Below are 15,133 nucleotides of genomic sequence, written 5' to 3'. Positions count from 1 at the left end.
TGTACACCTGATGTCCTCAAGCATATCAGGGACTGGTTCAAATACAAGAAAAGTCAGTTCACAACAACCAAAGCATATATGTGTACTTACAAGAACTCTTAATATTAGATGATCTGTGTGTTAATAATCACAAAACTGTCATCATTTTTAAAGGCTGGTACACATGCACCTAGTTAATCTTAACTGACTACAACAAAAAAAAAAGAAACAAGCTCTTAAAACAGCTTGTTGCTCTTATGTGCTAAACAGGAACAGTCTCTTCAAAGGTCTATGAGTCAAGACTCTTTGAAATGACCCTTGAGCTGATCATCAGTTTACAGGATCTACTCTCCTTGTGAGGTCCTAAGAGAGCATTAAGTGTTATTAGGGAAGAGAATATTGTCATCATGGACAGTCATGAAGCTTAAAAAAGCAGATATTATGCAAACAGAATCCAGAGCTACCAAGGACCTATTTCTACAATGCATAAATGGTAAATTTATAATGTGGAACCCTTCTTATATCTCAGAAAAAAAGGGTACACATGTATAATTAGAAAACAAATAAAAAATGCACAGAAAAGCATAAGTACAATAAAATTAAGATTACTTCACCTGCATCATAATGAGGATGGAAAGAACAATGGGAGAAACAGAATAAATGTAGTTTTCAATGTATGTTTTCAAGCCTGTACAAATATTGGAATAGTTATTTGATAGGTGTTCTTTTTATTCTAAATAATTTGCTGCCTTTAAAATAGCATTAAACTTCAGTCGTCTGCCTTATTGACTACTGAGCTTAAATTCTGATGCTTTCTATTTGCATGTCATAAATGTTCTGGTTTCACCATGAAATTATAAAGGATTATATCCAAACTGTTACCATCCACAGTACTTTTATACAGCTACAGTTTCGAGGTAGACTAAAAACAGTCTCTGTGACTAAATTTAGATGGAAAAACAGCTGAATGTTCATAGGTTCTAACATACTCTCACAAATTTACTTAAGTGTTCCTAACATTCAAACAATTCCACTATCCCAGGTGGAAAAATAAACAAAGCTTCACTTCCATGTTGTACCACAGTTGTAACTGATAGTCTTCTAGCCTTAACTCAGCACTAGCATATATTCCTCAGGCACCCAATAACCAGTTATTAATGAGGTAGGTGGGTGTCACAGAGAGTCGTTGGAAAGGTTTTAGTTCTTCGGTTACCTTACTACCACCTCAGACAATATATTAGTGGAGAAGAACACATTCCTGTATCGTATTTTCACAAAAAATATTGACTTACAGACAGCCACCAAAAAAAAATGTACAGAACCCAGCTGAGGCCCAGAACAAAATACTTGGGGGCCAACTGAGATCTTGTGGTGTGAAAACAGATTTCTTGCTCTCGTGCCCCGCCCTGTTGACAAATGGCCCAGCGTCAGGTGTTACCCCCAGCACTGAACTCCCTCAGAAACCCCGACTATGATTCCCACCAGTTTCCTCTACTAAGCCTGTATTCTGCTCCATGAGCAAGTAATGAGGCACCCAGTGCCAGACACATATAGTGGTGCTGCTTTGAGCATTTTAAAGCTTACTAATATCTTAAAATGACTTATTGTTTCACTTACTGTATTTCACCTAAAGTTTGGAATGTTTTAAAGTAAAGAATGTAAACGTTCATGTTCAGAAGCCCATAAAGGCCTTACAAGATACTTTTGATGCCGACAATGTTCTTTTAATAATAAATTAATCAAAGTTCAAAAATGTCTTTCAAGTGGCCCTACAAGGTGGATAAATCAATCAGAATCATGCCAAATATGTCCACTGAAAACAGTGAACTTTATTTGAAATATATCATTTTTTCCACCACTCAGGTTCATGGGTGAGCAACCAAAGACTTGGTAATATTTATTTATTTATTTGATTGGTATTTTACGCTGTACTCAAGAATATTTCACTTATACGACGGCGGCCAGCATTATGGTGGGTGGAAACTGGGCAGAGCCTGGGGGAAACCCACAACCATCCGCAGGTTGCTGACAGACCTTCCCAAGTACGACATGGTAATAAACCTCAACAAATACAGGGGCCTAACTACATTCCGAACCAGGATTTAAACATCAATTAAAAAAGACTATCAAATACACTTTATTTAATATTCAGTTTAAATTTCTATGAGGAGATGGACCCCATCTACTAAATACACATTAAAAATTACATTAAAAATTAAAATTACGTTAAAATGACAAGACCTATATTTTTTGAAAAAAAAAATTATTATTATTATTTGAAGTAAATTACATAAATACAACAATTTTCCATCACACATTCCATCACTGGGGAGAAAAAACAGATTAACAAGATTCAGGGATAGCGGCATTGAAGTTTTTTTTTCATGTGGTGTACAATCTGGTAACAGCATACCCTAAGCCCCTTGTTGTATTTCACTCAACCTCTTGTACATACTGTATCTATTCAATACCGCTACTGCAAGGTGGCAGGCTCATGAGCCTTAAAATTCTCTCCTTTCATTTCTTGTGATACGAGATACAAGAACTTTCTCGCCTGGCAACTATCAACATGAGAAGTTGAGGCATACAGGCAAAATGTCCCAGACCATTCATGACAGATGGTTTTCTAGTGCAGCACAATATCAAGTTATCAGAAAAGGCTGAGGAAGCTGAACTCAACCATCACCCACCCTGAGAAACCTATGTCAACAAAGACCATACTTCAACGACCTTGAAAGATATATTAGCAGACAAGATCTTTCAGTTCTGAAGCTGCTTGATAAAATGCCTATGGAAATACAAGATTAACCATGGACTTTAATCTTCTACAGCCCATATGAATCAGCCAATTTACATGTAGCATGCTCTGTTAAGCAGAAAGTGATTTCTGAGATATTGGACTTCCACGAAGCAGATATTTGTTGCGTTAGACATCTAGTACTAGTACATGTGTGTCCTTTCATTGTTCATCTTGATATATGTATATTTTGTAAACAATTTATATCTTTAGGAGAATCTAACTTCCCTGTCCAAGATCTGATTTGAACCTCATGCCTTCTTTGGCCCAGCAACTGAAAGGCAAGGGCCTCCGTCCACTTGTGTGAGTAGCCCACCACACTTTCCTTAACTTTTCACCAAAAGTGAACAGGACAAAGCTGTGATGAATGACTGATATGACTGAGCATTTGTTTATAAATTAGGCAAATTCAGAAAATATTGTAGATAGACAAAGACAAACATGACCCTACATGCCCTATTAATGTACATATAACTATCTTTAATATTGATCTTTTGTAAAGGCCTTCCAGAAAATCATGTACATGTACAGTGCGTATTGGAATGTAAATCTGGGTGTTCATTAGAAGGCACTTTCCAGAAATACATAAGAGTACACGTATATTTAAATTTGTAAACAGAAGATTCTCCTTTAAGTGCAGGGCTTTACTTTCAATTGGAATCCGATTCTACACAAATTTGCTGGGATTCCTTTAAAACATTCACATTAAAACCTTTTTTTTTTGCGATTAAATATACATAATTCACGCTATTAAAGTTATGAACATGGAATCTTTGTTAACTTATCAGACTAAATCTGCTTACTTTTATATGTATTAAAGCCTTTGGGGTGAATGGATTATGGACTGGATTCTGGTGAATTCTACAAATCTACAGGAATCCATTAAGGTTCTGGTAAAAATGACGAAATTAAAGGACTGAAATATGAATGTGGTTTCAGTTCAGAGATACACATACTGTAAGCCTGAAACCCTGTTAACACTGCTTTTGCACACCCCTACAATTTGCTAGAATTAACACTATCACTGGTAAGTCACTGGAGATTTATGTTAACTACATTTCGTTTTTTTAGGCTAACAATTCAATTACACAGGTTAACTGCTACACCTGCTTCATCCATTTTAATTTCTCTTCATCAATCCTCTCCATCCGTCCATCAGCTATCCTTACTCAGACTTTGGCTTAGGCTTACTTCAAAAGACAGACAAATGTAGCAGTTAATTGCAGTGTTTTGCCCGGCCAGCCTGGCCAATTAAAAACCAGTTTACTAAGAACTGTATCACTGTCTTATCATTATCGTCTCTGCAGAAGTGAGTGAAGTGTGCCTCTTAGTTCCTCACATGTGGTCGACCTGTCTGCCAGCATTATCTACCTAAACCTCTGCAGTGGTGTCATGAGATCTCCTGCAGGCAATACCTACTCTGGACCATCTTAAATGGTCAGCTGTTTTAGTAGGTACTTCCCTTTCAAGATATATGGTTGGCGTTATCTGTGGCACTTGTCCATTCAATAGCATCAAGAACCAATTTTAACGCTTTTCCATCAAGCTGTGAACAAACTACCCATAAGGGTCAGTGTTTCCATATAATACAACAAAAACAATCTACGTTCTCAAATTTTTAAAGTGAGGAAGTATACAACATATGTCTGTTAGCTTGATAACACATATGATGTCACAGAATGCCTATCTAAGATGGTTCAGAGTCCGGTGCCTGTGACCCAGATTACCTTGCAGAAAATAGACCAACATTCTGCATTACTTGTGTGCATATAAAGCATGACACCCAACTACATTTTCCACAAGGATTTACCTTTGACTAAGGATTTACATTCTGATTACATTCTTTTAAAAATAATCTAAGGGTTTTCTGTTTTTGCAAGATGCATATAATAAATTATTGCAAAATAAATACAGCCTCCTTCAACAACAACAAGAAGATGAAAAATGAGTCCTTGAAAGTCATTATCAAGCTGTTGGGTAAAACGGGTAACTTGTATGGACTATAATTACTTTCTAGCTAACAAATTCAGGACACGAGGCTATGTTATTCTTAGATCCAGCTCAGCTGTCAGTCATGCCTATCATTAGCTACAGTTCATATATTATATATACATGTGCATGTACAAATTATACAAATAAACTATGTGTCAAACATTTAACACAATCATATAAAGGATTCTACAAGACTACCCAGTTACACATGTGTTTTGACATTTATTTTTATGATCACTTTAATGATAGTTCCAATAGTTTAATAAATTTGTTCTGTTAAGTACATGTGTGATTAGATGTAGGTAGACAGGGTAGCAATACCTCCTGTTCTTTCACTGCATCACTTTTAGATAAGGGTCAGCTCTTTAACCAGGGTCAGATTTTATTGCCACTAGTTGGCTAAATCATTAACACAATCAGGACATTTTTGTTTAACCTTGTTGATGCACATGCACAGTTAACTGTTCACTTCACTTCAATCAACTAGGTCCAGGCAGGTGTGACAAACAGACACACAGCCTTTTTTTGTAGGAGCTCAACTATAGCATACATGAAAGTCATTAAGAGAAATGGATGCTAATTTAGATAGAAAGACTTTACTTTAGATTCTGGATTAGAGATCAGATTTAACATCATGATGGATTGGGTAAGATGTCTGAGATGTCGTGCAGCTTGACAAAAAGATGGCTTACTCTGAGAGCTGAAAAATTTTAAATCTCATTCAAAGTGTTCATGTATATGACTTACTTCTTATAACACTGCATGTTACTTAATTGGATACCAGTACATACCTGTACATCTTTTGGGGGACATTCATTCTTATCATGGAGATTAAATATACTTTTTATTATTTTAAATTAAATATAAGTGATATATGTACATGTAGTTGGGCATTTCCAGTCCACAAACTACATATCATGATCACCACTGTTGCTATAAGCATCATATGAAAAGTATCTGTAAAATACAATTTTTAAATACTGATGGGATAGAGTATTAGAGGAAATTCTCATAGACATCACATAGACAACTTGCAGACATCATGTCACACATATAGGTACATGTCCATGTATGTACTCATGGCCAATGAATCTTCAATAGGGAGACACATACAGTATGAATGATGAAGTCAAGCGGATATGCCCGTAACATACATGCATTATGCAGTAAATATGCTCAACAAAATATCACCTCAATAGAGATTCAGTGACCTAGAACAGCTTCAGATGACGCACATATATACCATAATTCCGCAAGCTTTTCGCATGTGAAAGATCAACTTTCAGTGCAATTTATGTATATTTTAGTTTAATCTGGAGACAAAAATACATCAGTCGGATTGGTCAGTTTCAGGGCTTAACAAAAAGTATAATTTTATCAGTCAACACAGAATAATTCCTTCAGAATATGCTTGAATAAACATCTTGCAAACTTGCAAAAAGAATTACAGTATATCATATGTAACATGCCAACCACAACTCTATATCTGCCCATAACAACCTAAACTGTTGCAAGGATTGATTATTCAAATCTCTGTCAACAAACTTTTGAAATTAAAACAATTTTTTTGAGGTAATTCAAGAAGCAAAACATTTCAACACATTATATATATAATTTTCTTTTCCAGAAGCAGGCATATTAAAATGTCTATTCACAATTTACTCTGGGACAATAAACATGGTACACATATGCCTTTGTGATTAAATGATAATCTGTTTTTTGGGGTGTTGTTTTGTTTTTTTCTTTATTGAAAACATTGACAAATTTTACCTGGGAAAAAATATTTCATTTAAACTAGACAAAGGCAGTGAAGATTAAGTCCTGAAACACAGGAACATGTGTACTTATCCACATTATTGTCACAAATATGATTAGTTTTATATTGCCAATACATCTAATCATGGAGTCGATAAGCTGAATGGTACTTCTATCCTGTGATTTTCTATCTCACAGGTAAAGTATACACACTCAACACAAAGACTGGCTACGCATACATGTTCACTGCGGGATTATCATTGCTGTATTTTACCGATGACCCAAACTGGTAATGTGTATAAAATGTCATACCTGTGTCCAAAGTTTAAATTTAAAAAGAAATAAATCATTGTTCTTTGCACAGCAGGGATCACAGAAATGAAACACAACCTTACAATGTATAATTTGCTCTACCTGGAAGGCTTTGTCTTCCAGGCTGGTGATATTGTTAATTAATGCATGAACGGTAAAGTCTCAATTCTAAAGAAAGTGTTGTTTCCTGCCTGCTACATTGCAAGTCTTTATTTCAATGCCATATCAGAATAGTTGCTTCACTATCTGTCCCACAAGAAAGTATAGGGATATAAGTTCAAAAAGCTTGAATCTCCCCCCACAGTTAAATAAAATATAACACAGCCTTCCTTGTAGTAGTGTATGGTCTCTAATCCAAGGCAACTGAATTGTTTTTTCATAGATGCAAATAATGGCACACAAAAAAAATACAGAGTCCCTGTAAAATGAAAACAATAACACACTGATCCCTCTTTGGTGGTGGCCCCGTATGTATTCAATGTTGACACTGTCTGGGCATTTGTTGAGCTGCCAGCTATTCTCAAGTCGGCGTACATTGTGTGCTGGCTGAGCGACACACATGCGACCAGAGACGACTAAACTGCCCACAGTGCTCTCCTTTCTACATGTAGTTCCCTATCATCGATCTACCGATCAATTTTATACCAAACTTTATCATAACTCTTGCAAACTTATCCAAGTGTTACATATCACCAACACATGTTACTAAAGTGTTGCAAAACGTTCTCAACCAAATCTGGTATTTTCCTGAAACGTCCCTGTCACAAAAGAGCAAAACAAACTCACCCATCGTCAAGTTCAGATGATTTTTGGAAATCCCTCTCGTACGCCGCCAACTGTGCCCTCAGCTTCGCTCTGTCCTCGTACAAAACTGAGATTTGAAACTTCAGCGCATTTATCTTCGACGCCTGCAAATCCAGTAAATGGTCCTTTTCTTCTATAATTTTGTACAAGTCTTCCATGGTTGTTGGTCCCACGGACTCGGAAGGAGCCGCAACTTCGGCCGTCATTTTCTCCCCGGTGTCAGCACACCTCTCTGTTTAGACCGCCATGATGTTTAGCGTGCTCTGATGGGCTATAGTCTATTTCAACTACGCGTGGCTCACGCTATAGGCTATGCTTACCTGTGTCAAAAATAGCCCGACCAGAAACTCGTGATGGGCCTTAGCTGTAAATCGGCAGATATATCACATTTTTGTCATTAAAGGGACATTTTTGCCAGCGATGTCCTTGCTATTGTTGAAAGTCATATCTTAGCACAACTACATTCTAGAGATTTTTTTATTAATAATGAAAAAGTAAATGTATCTAAATGATACAGCATGCTTATACACTCTTTGTTTGCAAATATGTAAATCGTATAATACTCTGAGCCTTTACTTACACATACACCTAGAAGGTGTCTTTAGTAAAGGCGTTAAAAACAATGGAATAAAAAAATAATAAGGCCTCCAACCTCTCTTAAAAAGCTATATTGACTAAAACACACACCACTTATTGTTAAAACTGATTTCCCTTTTTTTTTTTCATTTTCTTTTTTTTTTAAATATGATTGGTATTACGTTTCTTGTGTGAACAACTGTTTACCTTAATTCACCACGGTTATACCTGCAAACCTGTTGACTTCAAACTTATGCTGGACCAGCGGAGACTGGAATCGAGACTGTCACCTCACACTGGCCAGAGGCCAGTCGGCTGTCGCGATATGATGCTTTATGAACGTAACTGCATGAGCCCGCGAAGAAAACTGGATGCATAACGCTACGCGCCCTTAAGCTGTAATACACATACGAATACGAATCTGGCGGTAGTCTCCCTCTGTTCCGATTACCTGTAGTTATCGGTCCCTGGAAGTGTTCATCATGGTCAAAAAGCCTATAATAACACGCCAATGCTAACCGAATAACTTATAGTTAAACCTTACTGTCAGAAAAACAACATCTAAGGTATGATATTGCAACTATACGAAGCATCTTAGGCGAACCGAGTTTTAATCGAGGTTGAAAACTTATATTTACACATATATAGAGGAGGACATTCTCACCGGCCTATCCCATTCTTACGATTCTTCAACGACCATTTTATAACTTACAGTTATGAAACTTCTTGAGACTTTCAGGTGTAAACTGAAATATGAACAATTTAATGAAAATGTGATGTTTTGCAAAACCAAACATTCAAATTTATTTCTACTTTAACATCAGCAGTAAACCTCCCCATAACCGTGAAAAGGACAAGGTGACATACATGGACAAATTATCAGTAAATGTGTTTCATTTCTTCCTGAGTAACAATTTATGTATATGTATCTTCTTGTAATCAAGCTAGCGATGTCCGACATCATCTATATATGACATATAAGTGTAATTAGTGATTACGAAGCATATAGCGCAATGTCAACCTTGCTGACAGGAAGTTGACATACAGTAGTGTTTGCGGAGTTCATGGCGTTGGCGTGGTCTATCCAGCTGGACCGTCATTACCCAAGCGAGGTCAGTTCTGCAATTCTGAGTGAGTGAGTGCTTGGGGTTTAACATCATGCTCAACCATTTTTCAGTCATATGACGACGAAGGAATACTTAGGGTGTGTGAATGTACCTCCTTATTGCAGGACGGATTTCCATCGCTCTTTTATCTAGTGCTGCTTCACTGAGACGACTTACCGAAGGTAAGTAAGCCGCACCGCCCGACCCATTATACTGATACGGGTCAACCAGTCGTTGCACTATCCCCTTCATGCTGAACCCCAAACGAGAAAGTTACAACTTCCTCTTTTAAAGTCTTATGTGTGACTCGACCCAGGATTGATTCTGGATCTACCGCTCCCGAAGCGGACGCTCTACCAACTGTGCTATCCGGGCCGGTCTGCAATTCTGAGAGAATCGCTTGTTGTTTGCCACCGCAGCATGTGTCGCGCACACAAAGCTGTGGATCTTGTACTATAAAGAAAAGCATATGCTATAAATTTGACTTTTATAGTGTTTAAATATCATCGATAGTGCGGTTACAATTCATTCGTGGGAGGATAGCACGTGCCTTAATTTCTTACTCATTCAATTAGGCCTTCCAAAGTAGGGGGACTGCATGTGTCTTTTGTATAGATATTTACTCGAGGTGTGTATAATAATGTATAAGCTACAGTGTACTATGTGAAAACTGAACGGGATTGAAGATTCCAGTTTTCCAGTTCAATGTCGGGTATGCCTCTGTTGTTTTTGCGTGTACCGGTAGCCATTGCAGTTGTGTTTGAAATATTTCAACGCATTGCAAACTGAATCGTTTGGCTTTGTTTAGCCTCATTGCTTAATTTGTAAAAATGTAATCTTACACCCCCACCTCACATATGAGATCAGTTTACATTTACATTTTTATGGAATCGTAACAAATGGCAATATATATATATGTGTAACATATGCCTGCTTGCATATAAACATACAGCTTGTGTTCTCGGCCATGTTGGATCTGTAACAAATGAATTTAGTCATTGTCCTTCCTGGAGTGTGCGTTTCACTATATGCACTGAAGCATAAGATTCATTTGTTTGAGAGACAACATGGCCTCAAGACAACTGTATACAAGAAACAATAAAGGATTCATGTGTATTTGTCTCTGTTTATTCCTTTTTATATATGCACTATGTATTCCAAAGCTATAATTTGAAGGTTAAACATCCTGTTTTGAATTAGATGTGCGTGGACTGCCATGTACAGTATGTATGTTTAATTCAATCAGATCCTTCGAGTTACGTCACGAAAGCAGGTTGCCATGAAGAAATCAGTGATTCGTTAATACCTATATGAGTGATCTATGCGTGCATAGATTTATATATAGAGTGGTACCACAGAGTGTATAGTCAGCAGTTGGTTGTTCTTTGCCTATAGTTCTCTATATATCTTCATATAGTGTTGGTTTGTATTGTGTATGTATTGTAATTGTTGTACCTTTAACTTGGTCATCACCAATATATAAAAGAATTTGTATATTTGTATGGTGGACTCATTGCAGGCTCCCACTGCAGGCTCTGAGCGGATTTCTTCAGTCTGACTCTTCTGTGACCAGTAAGCATGTCGCCAGTTCAAATCTAACTCTCGCTAGCCTGGTTAGGCTTTATCATTTATATCTTTATAGTGAGATCATAGTTTTTTCAGGATGTGGCCTTTGAACGGATTTCTCCATCCATGTACATGCCTGTCATATATAAGGGGTGTATTTTTGGCATGCATATACCCACTACAAATGACACAGGGCACGTATGCAGATAAACCAAGAAATAAACACATCAGGTTATCTAACATGGAGATGACTTTGGAACCAGGGAACAGTACATTCTTTTCGAAATGAAAATTAAAATAAATCAATTAAATGAAAACAGAAAGCAACCAGGTTAAAAAAAAAACACACACACTGACATTATTATAAGTTAAATTTAGAAAACTAGAAGAAAAATTTTTAAATATATCTTAATATTGTATATGTCTATTCAAATTATATCTTATGGCATAGGTCAATAAAACTGAAACTTTGACTTGAAATCGAGAGGTATACCGTCAAACAAGATTAGTTGAAGATATATCAACTAAAACACACAGCCAATATATATATGTATATTCAGATAAAATATATATTCAGCTGAAACTCTAACAGCTACACAGGATTTCCGAACGCTGCACGTTTCATTTTTGACAGGGATTGGCTGTACATGAATATACATCTTCCTCGTCGTTTATGAAGCGGGTCTTTCAGTATACGGGGACAGGTTGGTGGAGAATAGTGTAGTATCACGTTGAATATAAAATAAGGACAAGATAAAATCTGAACACTTTTCAAGATCCTCTATTGTGTGTGTATATATAGCATACACACCTTATTCAATCAATAGCGTCTCTACAATAAGGAACACCTAAGATTTCATTTACTCATACACACTCGCAATATAAACGGTATGCATGAAGAACTTAATTATAAAACCCATAACTTTTCTGTGCAGATACACACTATAGTAAGCTACGAATATGACCGTTATCGAAGAAACTGGTATAAGTTTAAATTGTAGCAGATAATTATGACCTCAAAGCACCAATGCATGACCCGATGAGGCATTTTACCTCTGTCGTGCATACAGGAGTCGTAAATGTCATATACATGTAGACCTTATAGTTACAAAATGTAGACGTAATAACTGGTTGAACGACACACATATGGGTCTAAACTGTATTCCCTATCACCCGCATATTTAATCGTTCTTTATTATACTGCTGTTTTAACCTTACTCAGATCATCGTAGAAGCAAATACGATAATATTGACATTGCTTAGTTCTATATATATATCCGCGTACTGAAAGAGTGTCACCTCAACCTCTTCTGTGTCCTGCTAACTGCATGTAACTGGCATTTATACAGTATATAGGTTAGGCTTCGTTCTTGTATCTACATATTCTGTTCTACCTTATATGTCGCTCATGTCATGCAGATGCTTAAAATATATGAACATTTTTTCTATACACTCAGATCTACAAGTCACCTTAAACAAGCCCAGTCTCTACTGTTACGTATTTCACTTTTAACGGCCAAAATATTCGTCATGTAATTTTCATTCACATACAAGCATCAACCTGAGAACATTTATTTATTTGGGGTTGAACGCGTTACGCAAGAATTTTCAAATTTAAATATGTAGTGTTCATTTTGATGGGTGCATATAGAGGAGGGAGCGAGAGTGACCGAAGTAAACCGCTGCCATTTGACATGACGAACTTTCCGACATGTTACGCGCAGATTTTCAGCCGAAGGGGACACAACAATTAAGGCGTTTGTAAATATTTGTATCATCTGTAGGTGGATATTGGACATAACACACTGAGAGGGTATCTCCATTAAACGTGAGGCCTTTCAATAAAATACCTGCATGCATGAATACACCGCTGCTACATTACATAAGCAGGCCACGCTCACAGTCCTGTGACAGACACCCGTTACAATGTGAAATAGACTATAGACAAGCACAGGTAAGGCCGTGAGAAAATGCCACTGCCTGAGGCTGAGATCCTGGTGTGTGTACCTGTTGGCCCGTTTTGTACGGGGGAGTGCCCTGAATGGGGTACATCGAGAAAATAGTATGAAGTTGACGCGTAAAAATCTCGTTGGTGCGGAGAATTAAATAAGTGCATAGGGCACGATAGCTGCTCAATTTAGCTGATTTGTGTTTTACGCCATGCTGAAGAATATTTCACTTATACCAAGGCGCTCAGCATTTTGATGAAAGGAAATCTGACAGAGCCCATGCAGGGGGAACCTATAGGGCAACCCGAAGATGGAACAGGATAGGAACACATAAATGTTACACCATGATTAATGATTTGTTTCTTACAAAAGTTGTATAGATAGCTCTTGACAGTGATAATGACAATGTGATTGGTCATGCGTGTAAATGGGCAGCAGGTTGACCACACAATTCACTGACGTAACACATGCACGCCAGTATGTATATTTAGACACGTTGCATAACTTTATGAATAAAATACGAATGTCTGTATGCACAACTTTATGATGTCTTTTTATTTAATTATATTACCACACACATACAGAAGCGAACACATGCACTTGAGACATTGCGTTGTCTTATTAGTCATACAAAGAGGGTATATCAGAGATTTCTGGCAAGATCGAACAGCACAAACTCTACAGAATTTTTACTAATATTTTAATAATAATAAAAAATAAAGCTCAGATAAAATATCTTAACATATCAACCGCGTTAGTGCATTTATTACCGTTCAAAACCTGTAATACGAAGTTCGTAGACTTCATAAAACTTGTAGGATGATTTACATCTTTAGGATCAACACTATAAATACTACAGGTATACTGACATCTATTGAAAGGCAATAGTTTGATTTACTCTTGGTAAATACAGACAATTTTATTAATCATCGAATATGGATTTGTTTGTTAAAAATCTCTGATATAGCATCTTTAACTTTCAAATCAGTACATCATATAGAGATTGTTTGGACGTAAATATACATGTACAAGCATGTCAAAAGATAGCACCAGTGTAATGTAAAATAGATTTATGCACCAAGACCGTATTTTTCGTCAGTAAATTTCTACTAATGGGAGCAATAACAGAATGAACAGGTGCTTAATTGTTATTCCTATATGATGTGGGGGCAGGTCATGCGCACGCATCTGGTTTATCAGTCAATGCTACACCTGTATATCGGGTATTGGCTATGATGTCAAGTTAAATAATGCATTGTGCATTCATTTCTAATTTTCTTTTTTAACATAAACCAATTAATATATTCACAGGCGTAAGCAAGTCGCATGTGAAAGACGGAGAATAGTGAAGACTGTAAAAATCTCAACAGCTTAGTCCTTTGTCAATCCAAAAAACAGTTAATTTTGATTTACTCAGGCGAGATTATATCTTCAGCACACTTTAATTAGAAAACTATTGGTGAATGACAATGCAGGATGTGCATTGTTCTAACAAACTGTAATGTGAATCAGTTTTTATTCATTTTCCAATGTCCTGGTTGTTCTTATTCAGAGCACATATATGTAGATCAAAATGTAAATGTAAAAGCACCCTGGTATTAACTTTTACAAATCCCCTTAGAATTATCTCCCTTTGATTCTTCCACGATTTATTCTGGGACAGAAAGTACATATGTAACCATTCCATCATTGACGTTATTGTATGTTAGTGTACCCATTATCCATGCGACAGGATGTATTCATCTTAAGTGTTGACAATTGTTGCAAATATAATTTGTATTCCTAGCAGTTCAGCATATAATGCCATCCAACCACCACACAGAACAAATAACATACAGTCTCCTTCTTCATCAACATACTCAGTCGGTTAACGCGCTAGCGCAGCGTAATGACCCAGGAGCCTCTCACCAATGCGGTCGCTGTGAGTTCAAGTCCAGCTCATGCTGGCTTCCTCTCCGGCCGAAAGTGGGAAGGTCTGACAGCAACCTGCGGATGGTCGTGGGTTTCCCCCGGGCTCTGCCCGGTTTCCACCCATCATAATGCTGGCCGCCGTCGCATAAGTGAAATATTCTTGAGTACGGCGTAAAACACCAATCAAAAAAAAAATCCATCAACATACAGTTACATTGCCTATTATCTGTAGAAGCATCGCTCGAGAAATTAAGGAAACACATTCACAAATGCATTCATAATTGTGCATTATAACGCACGATCGGATACGATTTAAACTATAATGAGGGAAGTCGCTGCAATATAGTTACTGTTCATGTAGGAGTTCATATAGGAGTTCTTTGGCT

At 37.0% G+C, this 15,133-nt stretch overlaps 1 protein-coding gene across 2 annotated transcripts in view; it reads right to left on the bottom strand.

The window, feature by feature from the left end:
• Positions 1-7,871, bottom strand: part of LOC135469741 (IQ motif and SEC7 domain-containing protein 1-like) — a 93,798-nt gene extending 85,927 nt beyond the window's left edge. For both annotated transcript variants that reach the window (XM_064748313.1, XM_064748319.1), the window contains exon 1: positions 7,622-7,871. In XM_064748313.1, coding sequence (XP_064604383.1) covers positions 7,622-7,845 — 224 coding nt within the window. In that variant the 5' untranslated portion in view covers positions 7,846-7,871. The remainder of the gene's footprint in view (positions 1-7,621) is intronic.
• Positions 7,872-15,133: the final 7,262 nt, after the last annotated feature.

The sequence above is a fragment of the Liolophura sinensis genome, chromosome 7, assembly GCF_032854445.1.
Source record: "Liolophura sinensis isolate JHLJ2023 chromosome 7, CUHK_Ljap_v2, whole genome shotgun sequence".
In the NCBI taxonomy this organism is placed as follows: Eukaryota; Metazoa; Mollusca; class Polyplacophora; order Chitonida; family Chitonidae; genus Liolophura; species Liolophura sinensis.
The sequence above is the reverse complement of the archived record's forward strand: the minus strand, read 5'-3'. Positions and strand labels throughout refer to the sequence as shown.